This window comes from Clarias gariepinus, chromosome 22 (genome assembly GCF_024256425.1).
Source record: "Clarias gariepinus isolate MV-2021 ecotype Netherlands chromosome 22, CGAR_prim_01v2, whole genome shotgun sequence".
Classification (NCBI taxonomy): domain Eukaryota; kingdom Metazoa; phylum Chordata; class Actinopteri; order Siluriformes; family Clariidae; genus Clarias; species Clarias gariepinus.
In genome coordinates this window covers 13,523,834-13,544,887 of record NC_071121.1, presented here as the reverse complement: position 1 = coordinate 13,544,887, position 21,054 = coordinate 13,523,834, and the positions used below count along the sequence as shown (strand labels likewise).

At 39.5% G+C, this 21,054-nt stretch overlaps 2 protein-coding genes and 2 non-coding genes across 5 annotated transcripts; 3 read left to right on the top strand and 1 right to left on the bottom strand.

Annotated features, from left to right (window-relative positions):
• On the bottom strand, positions 1 to 8,537 carry tfip11 (tuftelin interacting protein 11). Its single transcript, XM_053482067.1, has 14 exons — positions 8,454 to 8,537; positions 7,965 to 8,177; positions 6,633 to 6,798; positions 5,740 to 5,896; positions 5,513 to 5,640; positions 5,227 to 5,382; positions 4,219 to 4,410; positions 3,418 to 3,732; positions 3,232 to 3,338; positions 2,360 to 2,528; positions 1,947 to 2,190; positions 1,689 to 1,831; positions 1,258 to 1,423; positions 1 to 562 (listed from the first exon to the last, which is right to left on the bottom strand). The coding sequence occupies exons 2-14, from the start codon at positions 8,171 to 8,173 to the stop codon at positions 198 to 200; spliced, it is 2,517 nt and encodes an 838-aa protein (XP_053338042.1). The 5' UTR covers positions 8,174 to 8,177; positions 8,454 to 8,537; the 3' UTR covers positions 1 to 197.
• On the top strand, positions 8,527 to 16,676 carry naca (nascent polypeptide associated complex subunit alpha). 2 transcript variants are annotated; one of them, XM_053482065.1, is made up of 9 exons: positions 8,527 to 8,627; positions 10,019 to 10,094; positions 11,940 to 13,946; positions 15,292 to 15,377; positions 15,461 to 15,538; positions 15,620 to 15,766; positions 15,984 to 16,112; positions 16,236 to 16,358; positions 16,567 to 16,676. In XM_053482065.1, the coding sequence occupies exons 2-9, from the start codon at positions 10,025 to 10,027 to the stop codon at positions 16,579 to 16,581; spliced, it is 2,655 nt and encodes an 884-aa protein (XP_053338040.1). In that variant the 5' UTR covers positions 8,527 to 8,627; positions 10,019 to 10,024; the 3' UTR covers positions 16,582 to 16,676. The 2 variants fall into 2 exon arrangements, with proteins under 2 accessions (XP_053338040.1, XP_053338041.1); XM_053482066.1 differs by lacking the exon at positions 11,940 to 13,946 and having other exon boundaries at positions 8,544 to 8,627.
• On the top strand, positions 15,827 to 15,901 carry LOC128510899 (small nucleolar RNA SNORD59). Its single transcript, XR_008356148.1, has one exon. It is a non-coding gene; the product is annotated as a small nucleolar RNA SNORD59 (small nucleolar RNA).
• Positions 16,399 to 16,472, top strand: LOC128510898 (small nucleolar RNA SNORD59). Its single transcript, XR_008356147.1, has one exon. It is a non-coding gene; the product is annotated as a small nucleolar RNA SNORD59 (small nucleolar RNA).
• Positions 16,677 to 21,054: the final 4,378 nt, after the last annotated feature.

Genomic DNA, 21,054 nt, shown 5'->3' with positions numbered 1-21,054 from the left:
ACCTTTTTAAAAATGAACAATTTATTTTCAAGGTTGTCATGCTCAGACTTAACACTTTACAAATATATAAAACAGATGATGCATCGCCACATCAAATAACTCAATCAACTCACTCTTCAGTTCACCTGAAGAAGCGCTCAAAACAACTTCAATTTCCTGGTTGGTTGAAGTCCCACAGATCTGTGTATCTCTGTCCCTTATTTGGCCATATCAATAAGACTCTGTAGTGAAGTAGGAACCCAGGTCTTTTTCCCCTGGACAAACACAACACCCCGCTCCACATAGATAATAATCCGGCCAAACGTGTACAGCTGCTTGCCCATGTGCCGCTTGCCCACTATGGGCATGAAGACAATGCCATTCTCTTCTGCTTTGGCCTGAATCAGGTCTTTGAAGTTGGTGGGTACAGCAGCTGAGACAGGGCCACTGACGGGCAGGCGTGGAATGCTGCTCTCGATCTCGCGCTGTGGTGGTGCTGGTGGCTCATACTGGAAATCTTTCCTTCTCTCGGTCTGGGTCAAGTACGCAATGTTTTCCTTTGCTCCGGGCTGCATATAGCCACCTACAGGACGGAGAACATGAATAGAGCAAAACCTGTGAGCTTGAAGTGTACATGTCAGTAATGAGGTTTTCATCCAACCGTCAATTTTTTTTTAGGAAGTGAAAACCCTATTTAATAAAAATATACAATTCTGTGAAGTCCAAAATGTATCCTACTAAGAAAAGATTTGAATGCAGCCACACTATTATGTAAAATTATAAGGCAGTCACAGAACATAACTTTCCATTTGGTGTTCTACCCAAAATGGTTAAAGTAATCTGATGCTGATAAATACAGCTCTACTGATATTAAGTTTCTTTATTTCCCTTGCCTATTTCAGCTACTAATGTTTTTTTTTTTGTTGTTGTTGTTTTTTTTAAGTAGGATGTTTATTTATTTAGCAACAGACAAAAGCAGCTAAAAAGGCAGTTATATGGTAATTACAGTTCACTTTCAACACGGCATAAGACAAACAGGAATAATTGACAAATGCGGGGAGAACAGATTATCATTTCTACTGGCTTTTAGCCATGGGATAAGAGTAGGCTGAGAACATTATCCTAAAGGGCTCAACAACAAAAAAAAGATGCAGCAGTGGGTGGTTTAAAATCTCATGCACAACAAGAACCGGCATTCAGATAAAAAAAACAAAAAACCTTTAGTTCAGAATAAAGTGTGTGTGAGAGAGAGAGAGAGTGAGAAAGAAAGAGACTGACCTATTCCAGAGGCTACAGCTCTGTTCATTATGTCCAAGGCCTCGTTCAGCTTCTCTTTAATTAGAGGGTGACTAAGCAGTTGCTCTGACAGCATGCCCTTCCAACCCAGATACCACTTAGTGATTTCCTCATAGTTAGGATTGTTACTCAACCAAGAGCACAACACCTGCAGCATAAATACTGTTGTAAATAAACTGAAAAATCCATTTATGTACGAAGACGTTCAAATAAAAAGATAATTTTATGAACATTTCCATATCTGGTATTAACTCAAAAATAACTGAATTATTATGGCTCTTGTTGTAATCCTACTAACTTTTTTCAAACTTTTATCATTTAAAGAGTTATAGAATTCCTTTCGAAAAAAAAATGAACTTTTTACACAAGGGACATAGTGTAGGAAAAACAAGCTGCTTTGAATCCAAACTTACTTGTAGCCATTTGTTAAAAAAGTGCTTCTCAAGCAATCCCACCATACTGGAGAGAGACAACATGCCCTCCCAGTCCATCACCCAGTTGAATGGGTCGATCAGCTGCTGATGTGGGTTCACCACCAGCTCCCCTAGACACAGAGCTGCAATACACATTTTAAATTAAAGTTATTAGACTAAAACAACACATGTCTCTAAACAAATGTTTTCCATCAGTAGAATAGAAAGGTAGAAAGGGTAACCCTAACTTGAACACACCTAGTTTAGGGACAATGTTTTTGACCATGAAGGCCTCCCAGGCTCCAGGTGTGAAGACGTCTTTCCAAGGCTGCAGGATAAGTCTGGCTGAAGTGTCACTGGGGTGCCAACGCTGCAGGGCATTTGCCAGCTTGTTGCGTATAGGTGAGTACAGGGGCTCTAGACGCATCTGCATCTGAGGCAACCATGGATGAATCCATGAGTGGATGGGCACCGTGTCTGTCAGTGGGTTCCAGTTATCCACCTGAGAAACAGAAAAATGATTTCAGGCTTGGTATTTAGGTTTGCTAACACTTTTTAATTTACCCAGTTAATATGACTATAAGATGTATAGTCTATGTAAGAAAATTCCATTTTCGTAAAACTAAAATTTTGAAAATAAATTCAACCTCACTGTACAAAATGTTAGTGACCTCTTTCTGTAAGCGTGGGAAGATGAGCTGCTCCAGCACATAGTCGAGAATCCAGAGGGGTAGCACAGGAGCCCAGCAGTCCACAAGGTCCACCATAGGACCAACATTTCTGGGCTGCCATTTTGCCACACAGTTCCTCAGCACAGGAACCCACACCTCCCAAATCAACCTAAAATCAGACATCCAATTTGTTAGATATTAAACTGGTATGGTATCTGGATGAAAGCCATCAATTAAGTTCATGTATTGCCACACTGAATTTTTATTTATTTATTTTTTGGTAGTGACATGTTGCCATTCATCTAAAATCCTTTAGGTGGTGTGCTCTAAACTTCACACACCAGCATGCAGTACAGCATCCAGTGTGGCAGGAGTATTTATTTTTTGTTGTTGTTGTTTTTGAAGATTTTAACAAAATTAATTAATATTGAATGAGATTTTTTTTTAAATAAATATCATGAAACATGATGTTCAGAGGAATGTAAATGAATCATTCAAGCTTTAAAAAAAACTAACTTAAGGCATAAACCAATGAGAAACAGGTGAAGATGACACGAGGTTGGAGATGCTGAATGCGGAGTGGTTGGAACAGACAAGAGGGAAAATTAGGTTGCTGCTGAACTTTTTACACAACAACCCATTTTTAAATTGTATCTTTAGGCACTTTGCAGGCTGTCGCAGTAAATCATTTGTTTTCAATTCTTTCATTTAATCTACATTATTTAATTAAATTTAATATGAAGAAATGAGAGGTGACTGTGTATAGTCTCCATCCATTAGACTTATTGGCTGTTATTGTCTTTTAAATACATTATATCCTAGTTGCATCAAAAAATTGAATAAAATAATAATAATAATAATATAAAAATCACCTGTGGTATGGGTCCATGTGATTTGTGTCAGGTACACTATGTTGAAGTTGTGTATTCTCTAGAATAGCTCTCCACTGCCCTACCTCCTCGAAACCATATGAACAGTCCTATACAGAGAGAAATCTAGCATTAGATACAAATCAAGAAAGCACACATGAAGCTTTTTTTTCCTGCATGCATTTTCACCTTCAATGGGTCCCAGTTTCTGAGTTTCTCATTCAGTAGTGGATGCACCGCAGACACCGCAAGATCGGCGAGCCCCATGCTCTTGTACTCGTTGTAGAAGTGCGTCTGCATTTGCTGGAAAACCTGGACACACTCTTCAAGAGAAAGTGGAAGGCTACCTCCTTCCCCAGCTGTCTCCAACCTCTCAACCATCTCCAGCACCTGCTCAAGACGCTCCACTGCCTCACTCTCCTCGCTTAACCGAGTCTGCAGGGTCGTGCTCTCGTGCCTCAGAGACACCACCGTATCCCTCTCATGCTGCAAACGCCGAGAGCTCTGCACACAGAACCAACAACAGTGGAGATGTCACAAAGGTCCCGAATTAAATGATTAATTCTTAATTGTGTTTAGATTTTGGGAAGATAAACATGCAGAATTTTGTATTGAGAAAGTACAATCGCAGCATCGACAAATAATTCAAAAGTAAAAAAGAATATGCAGCATAATGATTGGGAGAACTGGGACACAATCATAAAGCACAGATGGTGCAAAAAATTGCCTGTGTAATTGCAGATGTTATAAGTATGTAGAAACATATAAATAAGTAAAAGGCACCTAATGAACTGCAAAGACACTATTGTAGTTAAGCCCGTTATGTAAAAGGAAAAAGATGATGTTTACGTGTGTCAAGTCTTTTATTTTGCCATGTATGCTGTAGTACACAGACATTTTAAAATAAAGAGAAACAAATAAATAATTTCATCCTTTGAATCTAAAACTTTATTGTGGTTAATATCTTTTTAATAGAATCTGAAAGTCCACCTGTAAAATATCCTGTTCAGTGAGCTCGATGAGTAGTTTAAGGTTGTGTTCGAGTTCAGGCAGAGTGAAACTGGAGGTCTTCTGCTCCCGTGCACTTGCAGTCATAGGAGCCTCCTCGGGAATGCTGTGCTTTTGACTCATCTGGCTGTAGCTGTAGTAGACCTTCTGCTCCCGGCCTGTCATATCTATCACCTTAAAAAATAATAATAAATAAAAGTTGTATTAAAAAAAAATCTGGAGATGATGAGAATCCATGCCAACAATATGTAATATACATTCACCTTATACATTATGTGACAATGATCACCTAATTCTCTCTATATCTTTTTCTCTCTTTGTCATGCTACACATTACACTCCTGCGCTCCCAGTGATCCAGACCCCCTCTGCCCTCTAGACCTGTCCGACTCATCCTGGTGCCCTGCTTCTAGTTAGAAGTCTCGTTGCATGGAGAACCTGTGTGGTCTGCTTGAGATGCATGTGGTTACTGGGGACGGTTCCATTCCACCACAGGACGATCCTGGCCTCGGCCGATATAGACAGCTGTTCCCTGAGGACTTGTGACTGCTGTCGCTCAATAGTTCAGGGCTGGAACTCCCTACAGCCTTTGTACCTGAGCCAATAACGGAACTGGACTCCATATTAACTTATTTAACGTCTAGCGGCCTAACACTCAATGGGAATTATTTAAAGTATTTATATATATTTTTTATGAGGATGGGTTCCCTGTTAAGTCTGATTCCTCTAAAGGTTTTTTCCTATTGCCATCTCAGAGAGTTTTTCCTTTCCACTGTCGTCCTTGGCTTCATCATGGACAATCTGACATTTTGATTCAAACAATTTCTCACACATTTCATACTCATTTTTTTCTTTTTATTCTGTGATGCTGCTTTGCGACAATGACCATTGTTTAAGCGCTATACAAATAAAATGATTTTAATTGAATATGTACACCTAATGAAGGATTTTAAGCTTTTAGATCAGGGGGAAGGTAGCATCATTATCTCACCTTGACTTGTGCAAGTTCTCCAGCTGGTTGGCTCATGCTCTTGTTGGAGATTTTTCCATGAGCTTTCAGTTCCTCCACAGTTTTAAAGGAGTATTTAGGCTTTTTCTTTACTGCTCCAGGTTCTTTCCGCCACTGCCCCAATTCCCTCTGGAACTCCTGTAGGCGAACAGAAAGACAGGGAAATACAGATCTATTGTAATAAAGGTTATGTAGGTCAAGCAGTTTAAAAATAATGTTTCCTTTTTAAAAACAGGGTAATTAAAAGATTTATCCAGTGTCGACTCACCATCTCCTCTTCTTCCTCCGAATCTACCACTGGAAAGTCCTGAATTGACTGCTGGGTCCTCTCATTCCCATACGCTCCCACTGCCCCTTTTCCCTTGCGCACTTTAGCCTCAATAGGGTTTACAATACCTGTAAAAGCATCCACGGATCAGGACACACTGACTAATCAGGAACTGAAATACTATAGATTCAGTAAAGGACTTGGACAGTATCAAAAAGACAATCTACCTTGTGCATTTTTTCCAAGGCCTTTGCCCGGTACATAGCCCATCTTCTGTAGGAGCTTCTGGCCAATGCCTCTCGTGTGTTTCTCCCAGCTACCAATGTCCTGCCCGGGTCGAATATTGCCTGCAAATATCTTCTGGGAGGTTTTAAAATTCCCACCCTGTAAGAAGATTTTGAAACAAAACCAAAAAAAAAAAAAAAAAAACACTGAAATGTGCCATATTAAAATCTTATAATACAAACAAATTTTTACAAATTGGTCATTGCAGGAAATGTTTGATACCTGATACCTTTCTTTTATATCAAAAAGATTCTCAATGTTTTACAAAAATTAAAAAATGTCTTGATAGCATGGTTATTTAAGTTTGCATAATGTGCATCGGTCACTGATATCAAATTTCATCTGAAATGTCATTTGCATATTCCTATTTCAATGTGGTTCTATTAATAAATAACATTTATTAAACCATTAAGCCTTTTTTGTAAAGCGCAGTTGCACAAGTGTGCAGCGGAGGAAAAAAATTATCTCTCTGGATACATACTTTGTGTCATATTTTGTGATTAAACATCAAAAGTTAGATATAGTTCATAGTGACAGAGAACAAACTAATTCGATTTACAAGTATTCCTGTGAAAAAAACTAAACTGGCCTATGACCAAAACTTAGGAACAAATTAAGAGGTTTCACGGTATATGATAACATATATTAAATATTATCTTTTCAAGAAAACATTTGCTGGAATAATTGAGCTGGCATATCAATCACCTAAAGGTAGTGATGTAATGTAATATAACGTCATGTAATACAATGTAACATAATGAAATCACAAGATGTAAGTGAGAGAAAGAAAGGAGGTAATGAACGTCTAAAAACAAAGTGATTTAATTTAGCAAACCGTTTGCAGCTTTCTTGGTGCAGCAGCACGGGGTGGTGGTGGTGGTGGTGGTGCTTCTCCATCCTCATCAGAGTCATCTGAGCCATCCTGCTCCCTTTTCTCCTCAGCCGCAGTCTTCCTCAAACCACCACTTACAAAGTTCACAGGAGCTGTGTAATCTTTTGCTCTGTTCAGTTTTACAAACAGACAAAAACTCAGCATCAGCCCAGTCCTGACTGGGACTATGTGTTACAAAAATGTCAGTGGCTCTGTTTATGTTATTCAAGCAGAGAAACAGAGTAAGAGATGGTGTGCCTTGTGTATATACATCACTGCAGCAATTTATAATGTATACCCATGGTTTGGCGATCATCAATGAACATTTTATGAGCAATACTTACTGTAGGGGCTTACTTTACCCGGTCCATCAATGTGAACTATTAATTGGATATTGGATATAGCATTATGGAAAGACCACACTGAGAAAAATATAAGCAAAGCTATATTGAACACTAAATAAATCCCATTCAGATACAGACAGATACAGAAAAACTTGGAACCAAATTAAAAAGAAAAATATCAAGGCGGCACAGTGGCTTAGCGGTTAGCACTGTGGCCTCACACCTTCAGGGTCTGGGTTCGATTATCACCTCGGGTAAGTGTGCATGAAGTTTGCATGTTTTCCCGGTGTTTGATGAGTTTTCTTGAGTATCCTCACAAAGTCCAAACACATGCAAAGACAAAGCTATCTGGCATTCCTAAATTCCCCGTAGTGTGTGAATAAGGGTGCGAGTGTGTGTCTGTGCCCTGAGATGAATTGGCACCACAGCCAGTTAGCAACACATCCAATTGTGCCCCAAGTCTCCTGGGATAGGCTCCATGCCAGCCATGACTGAGTGAATATAAAATATCATATAAGAAAAAAATGCATATGGATGCAGACTTTTTGGGATACCCAATATACATTCTGCGGTTTCACTGTTAAAAATCCTAGGATTGCTTCTGCACCTGATACCTGTCCTAGTGCCACTAATATTACAATGCCAATACCAGTTTGGTATTGGTTGTTGTTAGTCTTTCAGCTGCTCCCGTTAAGGGGTAGGCACACCAGACCATCCAATCCATACACAACCTGGCATGGGTTTTACCCCTTTCCTGACGCACTGCATCCAGTGCTTGGGGTTTGGGCGGGAATTGAACCTGGCCCTTCTGGGTGGCAGGCGAGAAACCTACTGTACCACTAAGCCACCAATCCCAGTTCAGTATTCATAAACAGTGCAAACCCGACAGATGGCAATGCAGCCAGCCCTTCTATAAAATCAATGATCAGCTGCAGAACAGCATTGTAGATACCTCTTGCCTCCAAAGCTTGGTCTCTCATCATCTGAATCGTGTTCAGCCCACACACCATATGTCGCCTCCTCTTTGGTCTGTCTGTGGCGACGTCGGTCTGGATTAAACTCGTTGGCCAAGTCCCATTCAGAAATCTCGAACTTCTCGATTTCGACTCCATCCTCATCCTCGTCTCCTCCCCTTCTCCCATACAGATGGGACATAGACATAATTCTGTTGGAATCAAAACAAAACAGCTTAAAGCACGAATTTAACTAGGGGTAAATAGAGCTAAATTGTATAGAAATTATCTACACCTATCTCTAAGGTGGTTTCAATAAGCCAGGAACTGTTTATGAATAATGTAAGGACAATATGAAGCTTTTAAGAATTAGCACCACTAGCTAACTCGGGTCGTAAAATAAGTCGTTTAATGATGTTAACGCGTGACTACAACAATCTTTTGCCAATGAACGAACACCATTTCACGAAACGGATCACAAAACTCACCTTATTAAACAACAACCTCTTCACACAGTAAGCTATTTCATACGAATTTGCTAGCACGAAACAGTAACTTCCGGTCGATGGCAATGTGAACCGGAAAAACAATGTTGACGTGAACGTGACGCAAAGGTCAGGATCTCTCTCTCTCAGCCATCTTGGACCCCGAGCTCGAAGCTAGTAAGTGTTTCTGTGTTCAATCTTTTGACATCCATTGTTTATAGGCGGGTTTGTTCGCTCAGACTTTCTCCCTGAGGTTGCTTTAGGAGGCTTTAATCACAAGCGGTAATATTTCCATGAATTAATTTGGCGATGTTGTTCAATTTCTTGTTAATATCATCGACAGTCCGGGAGACAGACGGAGCAAAATGGGCGAGCTGCTGCAGTGGGGCCCTGGCTGGCCGGCTAGCTCGTGTTTAAGGCTTTAATTTAGTTTTCCGGAACTTTATTTCTAAAAGTTAAAACCGTTGGCGTGTTTGTTTTTGTTTCCTGTCGTATTTTTGTGTTAGTGGACACTGAGAAGCTGTTCAGGGTTAACCAGTTAACATGCGCGAAATGTTCATCTCACCTGCACAGTGACACACTCGCTAATGCCGGCTGTAACTTTAGCTTCAGACATAGGGTGTGTGTAGTCTCTAACGGTCTAGCTAAGTTTATAACACGTTATGTTTCTCTGCAACCGCGGCTTTAAGGGTTTTTTTAAACCCTTATTTGCGTCTTGTAGTTATTCTAGTATTTAGACTAAACTGTTTGTTTCTCATACTTATCATACACACTTTCAAACTGCTTGGAGCTGAAAGTGAGGCGCTGTAACCAGATCACCTCCGAGTGTTAAGTTGGTTTATAAATTCTTTAAGGAAAATACTTTATTACAGGATCTTTTTTTTTTTAAGCCCCGATAACGGGTTTCCAGGCTAGTTCATTGTTGTTAATCTTACAAGCATTCATTGTAATGGATCATCAAATACAATAGAATTTATTTTTTTAAGCATGGGAGTGTCCTATACATGTGCATGCATAAAAAAAGTTTTAAAGACTCACAGAATTTTGTTAATGTTTTTTTTTTCTTACGTCACGAAAATGACTTATTTTTATGTTAGAAGAAATCCTGTTTCATTGGGTCAATCCAACAATTTTATATGTAGTAAGAGTATAAGCAGGCATCAAAATAAACAAGATTCATAATTAAAGTATTATTTTTTCCAGAGCTGGAAGTTTAATTAAATGTGATGTAGATTTTACATGTAATGATACTTAAGCTGTTTTTAAGTGGAAGTTAACTTTTAGATAATCTCATAGTTTAGAGAGATCAAATACAGTGAAATAGCTTTACATAATGCTGCTAAACTTAATTAGTTCAGTTTAAAGATGTGTGCCCACACAAACACGTTTGATACAAATATTTTTACCAAATAACTTTGACCTGTACTGTCTAGACCTAAACATGATGTTTTAGGAAGCTTTTTCAAATTGTGTAAATCCTCTGTGTAAGAGACAAGCATTTTAAACGTTTTATGAACCACTACTACAGGGCTTCTGTATGATTTTTTTTTTTTCTTTTTCTTTGGTAGCCAACAATGCCAGGTGAAGCCACAGAAACTGTCCCAGTGACGGAGCAGGAGATGCAGCAGCCCCAAGTGGAGACGGGTTTGTAAAAAAATATGTATTTATATAATATACGATGATAAAGAGGGTCCTGGAACTCTTATTTTAAGCAGTAGTGGTATATTTGTTGTAAAATATGCAGGTGAATTCAAATAAAGAAAGTTTGGTCTTGCTTGATGTACCACCTGCTTCTGACACTCATCACCCCCAATGACCAGCTGTTATGGCCTCCATGTGGTCTGGAGTGCTGGGTTTCTGGTTGGAGGAGTACATGTCTGTTGTCTAAAATGTTTTGCTAAATCAGGTTTATTGTTTTATGAACTAAAAAGATGATCCAGGACCTTTTTTTTTTTTTTTTAATAAATCAGTTGTCTGTGTGTTGGTTTGCATTTCACTTGCATGAGGTTTTCTGTGTTTTTTTTTTTTTTTACATGTGTAATTGCATGGGATATGTTGCGTAGAAGTATCCACAATAACATAGTATTTCTTCACAAAATACAATATGTTAAGGTTACTACATAAATTGGTTGTTCAGGTTGGAATGATATAGCAAAACAGTTAAAGATAAGTAAATTTTGCCAAACATTTATCACAGAACTATGCAGCTGACTTCCAAACCTGTAGTCCATACCTTATGCTTTTTAGGATCTCTGCTGTCTTTAAAAGTAGACAGTAGATAGATGTGTGGTGGGGGACTTGTATCCAGACAGAGAAAAGAAATGCTTTGAGTGATGTCAAAAGCCAGAATTGTCCTTGTGATGTGTTGGGCAATAGCACACTAGGAAGGGGGGGGGATGTCTGTCTGTCTGTCTGTCTGTTTCATATATACACACACATATGAAAGAGACGGATATATATCACAACAACCCATTCACAACATTGTAGACAAGTGGGCAAGTGTAGGATTTTCAGTCTCACCATTGGTAATAAACCAGTGCCAGTTTTACCACCAGGGAATTATTTGCATTTAAACGAAGCTCCTGCCATCTGTTGATGTTGTTTTTGTGTTGTACATTGTTTTTTTTTTTGTTTTTTTTTCTCATGCTGATCTTCTGGTAGACAGAATTCTAAATTGCTATCTCGTAGATCTAAATCCACCAGTCACTGTGACTATCCAAAGACACAGAAAAAAAAACTTCCACAGCTACTGCTCTACATAAAATTTTTCATAGTTGTTTGGGTACTTGTCTTGCCATCTTACTGAAGATTAATATTCGCATAATTCTAGACTCAGTATTTATTTGATGCTTATAATCGGTTTTCCATATATATACTTTTCCCTTACTGTTCCTGATTGAGCAGAGCTACCAACCCACTTATACATAAATTATTTTATGTATATTTAACACTGTTCCAGACAACACTGTACAAAAGGTCTTTTACTAGTTATGCATGGGTATACTACACAACAGAAAGTGCATCATTGTGCAGTGATGTAACCCGGGGTAGGTGTGGTGTTTTACAGCTAATTGTCATATAATTACTTTCTGACCGCATATGGCATGCTATAAACACTTTAATAAAATTTCTAACTTGCTCCAGTGTAGAACAGTCCGATGTCACTCCAATGTGATGTTGGTCTTTGTGATTTTTGTGTCCAGATTTGGAGGTTTGTGTGATTGGTTGCTGTGTGAGTGTGTTATAAGCAGTAGTTCTACATCACCACATCTGTTTAGCGGATGTAGATTTTACCCACCAATATGACCCATCTGAACTGTCTTAAGGGCAGAGAGGTTGATTTAAACCAGTTTGGATTCCTGTGCATGTTTTAACACCATTCAAGTGTGTGAGGAGGTCTGCCCTTTCCCTAACCTGCATGGATATGGCTCTCTGTCCATGCACATGTCGCATTTCCAAAATCAACTTAAGCCCCTTTGCTCTTTTCAGCTGCTGCTGTTTCAGTTCCTGCCGGCTCTCAGCCAAAAACTAAAGGGGCTAAGGCTGGCTCATCTCAACACACCACTGCCCCCAAGCCTGTTCCTGTGGGCCGCAGAAAGCGCTCCTCGCTTTCTGCTACTTCCTCTTCTCCCACTTCACCCAAATCAGCCTCTGGCTCTCGAGCCACCCCAACTTGTTCTCCACTAGCATCTCCTTCAGCTCAGTCTCCAGGTGTAGGCAAACATGAGACCACTGTTCCTAAGGTCGTGAAGGCTGGTAAACAGGCAAAATCCAAGAAAGCAGATTTTAAAAATCTTGAACCCCAGCAGGTGACTCTTCCTTCTGCTGGACCCTCAGAGGCTAAAACGGCACATGAGTCTTCTCCAATCTCTCCCATGGTGGCCACTCTACCATTAGAGGGTGCAGCTCCTGCTGCAGTGTGTCCTCATGCTCCTGCCAAAGTAGCCACCTCTCCCAAGGTGGCTAATCTAGAGGGTGCAGCTCCTGCTGCAGTGTGTCCTCATGCTCCTGCCAAAGTAGCCACCTCTCCCAAGGTGGCTAATCTACCAGTAGAGGGTGCAGCTCCTGCTTTAGTGTGTCCTCATGCTCCTGCCATAGCACCAGTACAGGCAGAACATGTAAAAGGTGCGGGCCCTACAGCCACATCTCAATCTACTACTGCTTCTCCAGTAAAGGGAAAAGAAAAGAATAGTTCAGCTGCTGCTGCCCCAGTGAATGCTGAAGCACCAGCTTCAGTGCAAACAAAACTAGAGAAAGTTGAAGCAACTACCTCAGCTTCAGTGGAGGTTAAACCAAAAAAAGGTGCAGGCCCTACGGCAGCATCTCCTAAAGGTAGTAATGTTGCTGCAGGGAAGGCAAAACAGAAGGGTGCTGCAGCTTCCCCTGTGAAAACTGAAGCACCAGCCTTGGCACAAGATGTCCCAGCTCCAGTGAAGGGTAAAGCAGCTGCCCCAGTCACACCTTCAGTTGATGTGATAAAGGTAAAAGGTGCTCAACCTGCATCAGCCTTAGCTAAGAATGGTGTCCAAACTCCAGTGGAGGCCAAAAAAGTGAAGGGTGAAGCAGCCGCACCAACCTTAGCTAAAGATATTGTCCCAACTCCAGTGGATGCAAAACCAGTGAAGGGTGAAGCAGCAGCCCCAGCCACACCTTCAGTTGATGTGATAAAGGTAAAAGGTGCTCAACCTGCACCAGCCTTAGCTAAGGATGTTGCCCCAGTGCCAATAGAGCCCAAACGAGTGCAGGGTGAAGCAGCTGCCCCAGTCACACCTTCAGTTGATGTAGTGAAGGTGAAAGGTGCTGCACCTGCACCAGCCACTTCTGATGTGGCTGCCCCAGCTAAAGGGGGTACAAAAACAGGAAGTGTAACGCCCACTCCAGTATCTCCTAAATCTACTGTAGCTCCCGAGGCTTTTAAAGTACTTTCCAAGTCAGTTCATGTGCCTAAATCGTACTCGGAGGTTGTGGCAGGTAGCCCACCTAAAGTGCCAGATGTGCCAAAAGTTTTTCATGAGGCCCCAGCAGCACCCAAGGGGGTCGAAGTCACGAAGGTTCCTACAGTTGTTCCAGAAACCCCTAAGACTACTGAAGTGCCCAAAGCAGCCCCTGAGAATCTAAAGGCACAGCCTATACCTGCTTTATCACCAGATAAGAAAAAAGAGAAATCAGCTCCAGCTGCTGCTTCAAAAGGAAAAGCAGAAACCCCCCAAAAGAAGCCTAGTGTTGCTCTGTCTACTGGTTTTGCAGCACCTCCTCCCCAGGCTTCCATTTCACCCCTGGGAGAGGAGGATGACCTCCCTCCACTTATTCCACCCGAGAAGCCTACCATAGTACCTGCTTTCCAACCCCAACCTGTGGCTGAGGCTCCACCAAAAGTAGATCCTGTAGTTAAAGCTGTTGTGCCTCCGACTGGTCCTAAAATCAGTGTAACCCCTTCTCAACCTACACCTGTTAAAGCTGCATCCAACCTGGAACCAGTCATCAAGAATGACAAGGGTATTTCTTTGTCCTTTTGTCTGTCTGTGCCTTTGTAATGGACATGGTGATTGTGACTTTTTATTGCAGTGTGATTTCCCCAGTGAGCATTTTATGAACAACTAAGGCAAATCAAGTGGTTTTTAATATGTTTTAAAGAAAAGGCAAGCACTTAGATATTTAGTTCAGAAAAGGGGAGTGCTGTAAGGTTACTGCTGTAGTAAAACTGAAGGTGTAAGCATGCCTTTTCTGTTTTGTGGCATTTTTATCCTGTCTCTCAAATATGAGCATAGAATTCAGAAGTTAACCTAATTAGAAATTTTAATGAGGATTTAAGAGTTGGGTGCAGCGATGGCCAAAATTCATTGCTTGTGATGGAGACTGTTGAGTACCTTTGCAATGCAGAGTTATCCTACGAGCATGTGCAATTTATACAACTTCTCAGTTAATAAAAAGGTTAAGCCTACATTGAGAATACTAATTTTATTACAGTTTTTGCCCACACTTTTCTGAGCTCAGTTTTTCATTTCATAGATGTAACTTGCGCAAAAGATAATGTTTCTGTACAAAATAGTCTTAATTTAATTGTATACACAGTAGGGATGCACCGAAATTTCGGCCGCCGAAAATTTTCGGCCGAAATAGCATTATCGGCTTCGGCCGAAACGTTAGAAAGCGCCGAAAATAAAAGCCGAAATTGTCGCCACGCCTCTCCCATCCTCCCGTCTCGTTCGCGCTGTCATTACGCATCAAACACGGAGTATGTCGGCGGTTTGGAAGCACTTCAAAGTTTTAGATGAGGACAGCAAAGTTGCAATATGCAACATTTTTTTAATACAAACAAAAAAATATTTTAAACATGTTTTTTAATGAAGCCATTTTCGGTTTCGGTATCGGTTTTCGGCCAAGTGCATCCAAAATTTTCGGTTTCGTTTTCGGCCCAGAATTTTCATTTCGGTGCATCCCTAATACACAGTATATTCTTGATCTGCAGGGCACTCATTTACACATTTGCTATTGGTTTCACACTTAAGGCGGAAGTCTTTCCACTGGATTAATACACAGAATTTTTCTTAAATTATGCCTCTTAACAAGAGGCACGAATTGGCTGTATACAGAAAATTAAAAACATATTATAAATATAATTCTGTAAATATGTAGAAGATAATGGTCCAATCTTCCTCCTGAAAGTAAATTAATGAGGGTTTTTTTTAACCTTTGCTTTAATATAAGGAGTCAATCAAGCCTACAGAATAGTATTTCTTTAGCAATGCCTTATTCTCTCAGCTAGCCTTTGTATACACACAACCCTAATTATTTACATTAAGTTTTTTTCATTTATTATTTTTTTTTTTTAATGTTAAAGGGTCCGGCACTGAATCAGACAGTGATGAATCTGTTCCTGAACTCGAGGAGCAGGATTCTGCACAGACACAGACACAACAGGCACAGGTAGGACTGTTTATTTTTTGTGAAACACTTTGATATCAAAGGTGTAATTATAGTAAAAATTTGGTGTTTTATCCCTTATTTAGCTTGCAGCTGCTGCTGAAATTGATGAGGAACCTGTCAGTAAAGCCAAACAAAGCAGAAGTGAAAAGAAAGCAAGAAAGGTGGGAGTGGCACATTTTTGCAGGTGTATGTCTGCTTTGTGATCCAAAACTAAGCTTTTCATTTGACTTGTGTGTTTCCAGGCAATGTCAAAACTGGGTCTGAGACAAGTGACAGGAGTTACCAGGGTAACCATTCGCAAATCTAAGAACATTTTGTTTGTCATCACCAAACCAGACGTCTACAAAAGCCCCGCTTCAGACACTTACATTGTCTTCGGAGAGGCTAAGGTAAGAAAGAAATGCTTGCACATCACGGTCAACCTAAAAGTTTTATGTGCATTTTCTCCCTCCTTATGATGATTTAAACAGTTTGACTTTCGTTCTTCTGAGACTAATGAAGCCAAACTTTCTGTCCTGAAAGGGGATTTTGGCCACACTGTTTTTGACTTAAAAGAAAAATACTTTTGAAAGCTAATATAAACAAATCACCATTTCTCCTTTTTAGATCGAGGACTTGTCCCAGCAAGCTCAGTTGGCTGCTGCAGAGAAGTTCAAGGTCCAGGGAGAAGCAGCATCAAACATCCAAGAAAGCACACAGACGCCCACAGTACACGAGGAAAGCGAAGAAGAGGAGGTCAGGAAATACTAAACTAATTTTTTCAGAAACTAAGAAGTTCTTTCCAGTCTAACTAAATACTAATATTTTGCCTTTGTTCTGTAGGAAACTCATTTTTAAATGAATTTGTTTTATTTTAAGGTTGATGAGACCGGAGTAGAGGTTAAGGACATTGAGCTGGTCATGTCTCAAGCCAACGTTTCACGGGCAAAGGCTGTTCGTGCACTGAAGAATAACAACAACGACATTGTCAATGCCATTATGGTGAGTTCAGGCAATAACAGCATTTCCAGCATGCAGAAGTACTTCTGTGATGATTTCACAGCATGACTTTCGTTCTTCTGAGTCTGCTGAAGTCAAATATCTGTTCTGAGAAGAGCTCTGTGTTGATTTTTTTTTATTTTATTTTTTTTCATTTTACAAGTTTCATATGTTTTCCGATTTTAATGTGTTCCCTATATTTTCTTCACAGGAATTGACGATGTAGGTGGATATCAGAGCAGGGCAGAAAGATGTTGCTGAATTAATCTACACTATTTGTACAATTTATACCCAAAAGAAATAAAGTTGTGGCTTGATGGCTTTTGTCTTTAACTAATTTCTTTTCTTCCTAAAATGACTTATCTTGCTATGTTTACAGTATTAAATTAGAATTAAACAAGTGTATTTCCGTTAATGGAATACAATGGTTAATGGTTTACTTTCAGTAATTCAGGTTGGCCTAATTAGGATGCACTTAAGTAATACTCACAGAAGTAAGAGTACTGTTGTATTGAACATCAGCGTGCCAAGTGTAGCTAATCACAGCCACACTGTTATCACTATCGTCTTTTTATAAAAGCCCCATTAATTAGAACCAAGTAGCTGGCAGTTCAGACACAATGTGGGTAAATATTTTTGTCTGTCAAAAGTAAGCATTCCCAAAGAAGCTTCAGCTGAACAAAGTGTTGCATGTTTCAAGTGTAGTTTCTGTATAACAAACTATTGGCAAAATTGGAATGTTGTATACCAAGCACAGACAGGCAGTTATACCACTGATGGTATACTTAATAGAAGTACTTTAACACCACTTGACCCAGCAAATTGGACCACTATTATCTCTTGTATAACACAGTTAGTTTATATATATATACACGCACATACACACTCACCTAAAGGATTATTAGGAGCACCTGTTCAATTTCTCGTTAATACAATTATCTAATCAACCAATCACATGGCAGTTGCTTCAATGCATTTAGGGGTGTGGTCCTGGTCAAGACAATCTCCTAAACTCCAAACTGAATGTCAGAATGATTTAAGCAATTTTGAGCGTGGCATGGTTGTTGGTGCCAGACGGGCCGGTCTGAGTATTTCACAATCTGCTCAGTTACTGGGATTTTCACACACAACTATTTCTAGGGTTTTCAAAGAAATGTGTGAAAAGTAAAAAAAACATCCAGTATGTGGCAGTCCTGTGGGCGAAAATGCCTTGTTGATGCTAGAGGTCAGAGGAGAATGGGCTGACTGATTCAAGCTGATAGAAGAGCAACTTCAAATTCAAATTTTATTTGTCACATACACAAACATACACAGTACGAAATGTAGTGAAATGTATTATACGACTGCCATTGACCCTAAAAGAGAGTTAAATTTTACAAATAAGAAATAAATATGAATAAAAGAAATACGATAGAAATTAAATTAAAAAATTAAATTAAACTAGGAAAAATAGAACTAAAAATAAAAATAGAAATGTGCTAGGAAAAAAGTAGAACTAGAAATAAAAATAGAAATATGATGTACAAAATAGAAATATACTGTGCAAATTGAAATATACTGTACGGTGTGTGCAAATATGCATAGAGCAAAGTGTCTTAGTGCAGAGGTTATTAAAGTGTCTTTGTGCACTGGTCCAGGATGTAAACGTAAAACTGTAAAATGTAGTGTAGTTGTGAAGGTAGGTGTGCAAGGTTATTAAAGTGTCTTTGTGCAATGGTCCAGGATGTAGCGTATGACATGTAGTGTATATATGAAGGAACTTTGACTGAAATAACCACTCGTTACAACCGAGGTACGCAGCAAAGCATTTGTGAAGCCACAACACAACCTTGAGGCGGATGGGTTACAACAGCAGAAGACCCCACCGGGTACCACTCATCTCCACTACAAATAGGAAAAAGAGGCTACAATTTGCACAAGATCACCAAAATTGGACAGTTGAAGACTGGAAAAATGTTGCCTGGTCCATGCCTTGTTACCACTGTGCAGGCTGGTGGTGGTGGTGTAATGGTGTGGGGGATGTTCTCTTGGCACCCTTTAGACCCCTTAGTGCCAATTGGGCATTGTTTAAATGCCACGGGCTACCTGAGCATTGTTTCTGACCATGTCCATCCCATAATGACCACCACGTACCCATCCTCTGATGGCTACTTCCAGCAGGATAATGCACCATGTCACAAAGCTCGAATCAGTTCAAATTGGTTTCATGAACATGACAATGAGTTCACTGTACTAAAATGGCCCCCACAGTCACCAGATCTCAACCCAATAGAGTATCTTTGGGATGTGGTGGAACGGGAGCTTCGTGCCCTGGATGTGCATCCCACAAATCTCCATCAACTGCAAGATGCTATCCTATCAATATGATATTATTATATTAGTATGGTGTTCCTAATAATCCTTTAGGTGAGTATGTAAAAACATATAATGAAAAATCAAGTGAACAATTTCTGTTGTTTTGGTTAAAACACATTTTTCTTTGAGTAACTTGAATGATGGGTCAAATAATTGGCCTGCATCAAGCAATTGAAACAAGGAGATCTTTTGAGTTACCGGGTAAAAATGTTCACACAGTAAATTCTGGAGGGTTAGAGCTGAACTGTCAATTTTATGGAAGAAATGTGGTCAGAAAACAAAAACATGACTGGGGATAATTTAAAGACTTGTGAAGTTTGGTAATGAGGTTTGATTAACCCTATTTTTGAGAAAAATGTTCTGTTTAAGTGTACAAGCCTCTGAACACTTTTACTAGAGATGAAAAAAAAAAAATCTTTTTCAAGTTACCAGCATTATTGCATAAAGGCCAAGGTTAAAAGAATATACTATGCATTTTGTTTATGGCATCCAACGTAATTTGAATTACTTTTCTTTTTTCTGCATGTTATCCAAATTTTTTACGAAAGCACTTTACCTTTTGCTTAAGGTTTTTGTAAAATATGCAGGTCATGTAGAAACATTTTAGTTTCGTTTCTTACTTTCAAATATTAATGTTATGAAAAACAAACGTCGAGATAGATTTAAACCTGCTTTTAACTTATGCAAGTCTGTTTCCTTGTGATATCTTTATTTAGGCTGTAGTACATTAAAAACAGCAAATGTTTTTTAGGGATTTGCACTGTAATAGGACAAAGTTTTGGATTGGTGGTTAATTTTCTGTCTTGTATTGTCCCTTATGGTCTTGTATGGACATTTATACCAACGTTCTTTCAAAATGGGTGAACAGTTTGTGCACAGGAGATCAGAGGAGGGACTCCTGTTTGCCATGTTATTTGGTATATCAGGCTTCTATGGATATGCTACAAATCAGTATAGATATACTAAAGCAATTTGATGAAGGGATATTTTTTCATTTAAAAAATGGTGCCTTTGATTTCCTGAGGGAGCATGCTTATGGTTGGTAGTGTTTATTTGTAAATTATGCATATTGATGTAAAAAAATGCATGTAAGTCAGTTATGTATTGCGATAAGTACATGATGGCATATTTGATCCTGAAATTACAATTTATGATGTTGAATCAAACATCTAACAAACAAATTGTGGTCTGACAACTCTAAGAAAACGACTCTAGCTAATAATAGGAAATTGACTGGCAGGGGGCAGTCTAGCACAATGCAAGCTGTTTCAACACAAGGCATGTTTTAGTGTCAGGTAGGCAAATATATTTCACAGAATACAGAAAAAGCTTTGGTCTTTTTTTTCTTTTAAGACCTGAGTGGGTCTGAATATTTGGCCTATCTTTTTTTTTTTTACTTCAGTAATCAATCAGTTTTCTTTCTTATTGTACGTATGTGAATGTTGGGTGTGGAACATCAACATGAATCTGAGTCTTTGGGTCACAGAGGTTGCTGTTACTATGCTAGATAAGAAACATCAGAGCTTTGTCTCTTCTTGCTGGCACTCCTTGTACCACAAGTCCCAGATTCCTTAGGAGCACATACAGTAGACCACTCTAAAACATAGTTAAACTGTGCTATGTCCAAGCTTCTTTCAGGTATTCTACTTCCAACTGGGAGGCATTTAAACCAGAGGCTCCTGTTAGTGTTTACATTGACAGTAAGGCTAATTTTTATATGCAGTTGATGCAAGTAAGATTTGGAGGCTCGTTTAAGTGCTTGTCCTGATACATGCCAGGCTTTACTCCAGAAACAAGCACAGACCATAAATAACATTAAGGGGAAAACACTAGAGAATTTAAACTGGTTCAGTGTCCATCCAATAGCCAGGCTGAGGAATCACCTTTAATCTCAGGATATCTGGTTACCAGATTTGGAATGAGCTACTGCCAGTCATATAAACTTGGTTCTTGAAACGAGCCAAAAGTGATTGGTACCTTTAAGGAACCACAATATTAGCGAGAAAGGGCTACATATACACACCCGTTGTCATATTCTGTGGACCACCCAAAAAGATGTGCAGCATCACAGAACACTCTTCCGCTACATCCTAAATCTCTTTTCCATACAAGCAACCTAAGCACACACTTTGGTGAAAACTTTGCCTATATGGTCACTTATATCTATCATTTATAATCACAAATGATTATATTACTCACACTGCTGCCAGGTGAATCGAATGACATTGATTATGAAATTATATACCAGTAAACTGATGACATGATCATGGGCAACCAAGAGCCATCTTTGCTCACACCAAAGGCCAGCCTCTATGGTCTGATCCCACATAAAAGCCAATGCAAC

What these genes read in the sequence shown, in the direction of transcription:
- tfip11 (XM_053482067.1), bottom strand. Translation starts at nt 8,173, where the DNA reads ATGTCTATGTCCCATCTGTATGGGAGAAGGGGAGGAGACGAGGATGAG. An exon ending in CGGAGGAAGAAGAGGAGATG is followed by an intron (nt 5,383 to 5,512) that starts GTGAGTCGACAC and finishes GTTCGCCTACAG; the next exon opens with GAGTTCCAGAGGGAATTGGG. An exon ending in TTTTTAACAAATGGCTACAA is followed by an intron (nt 1,424 to 1,688) that starts GTAAGTTTGGAT and finishes TTTATGCTGCAG; the next exon opens with GTGTTGTGCTCTTGGTTGAG.
- naca (XM_053482065.1), top strand. Translation starts at nt 10,025, where the DNA reads ATGCCAGGTGAAGCCACAGAAACTGTCCCAGTGACGGAGCAGGAGATG. An exon ending in GCAGCCCCAAGTGGAGACGG is followed by an intron (nt 10,095 to 11,939) that starts GTTTGTAAAAAA and finishes TGCTCTTTTCAG; the next exon opens with CTGCTGCTGTTTCAGTTCCT. An exon ending in TTGTCTTCGGAGAGGCTAAG is followed by an intron (nt 15,767 to 15,983) that starts GTAAGAAAGAAA and finishes TCTCCTTTTTAG; the next exon opens with ATCGAGGACTTGTCCCAGCA.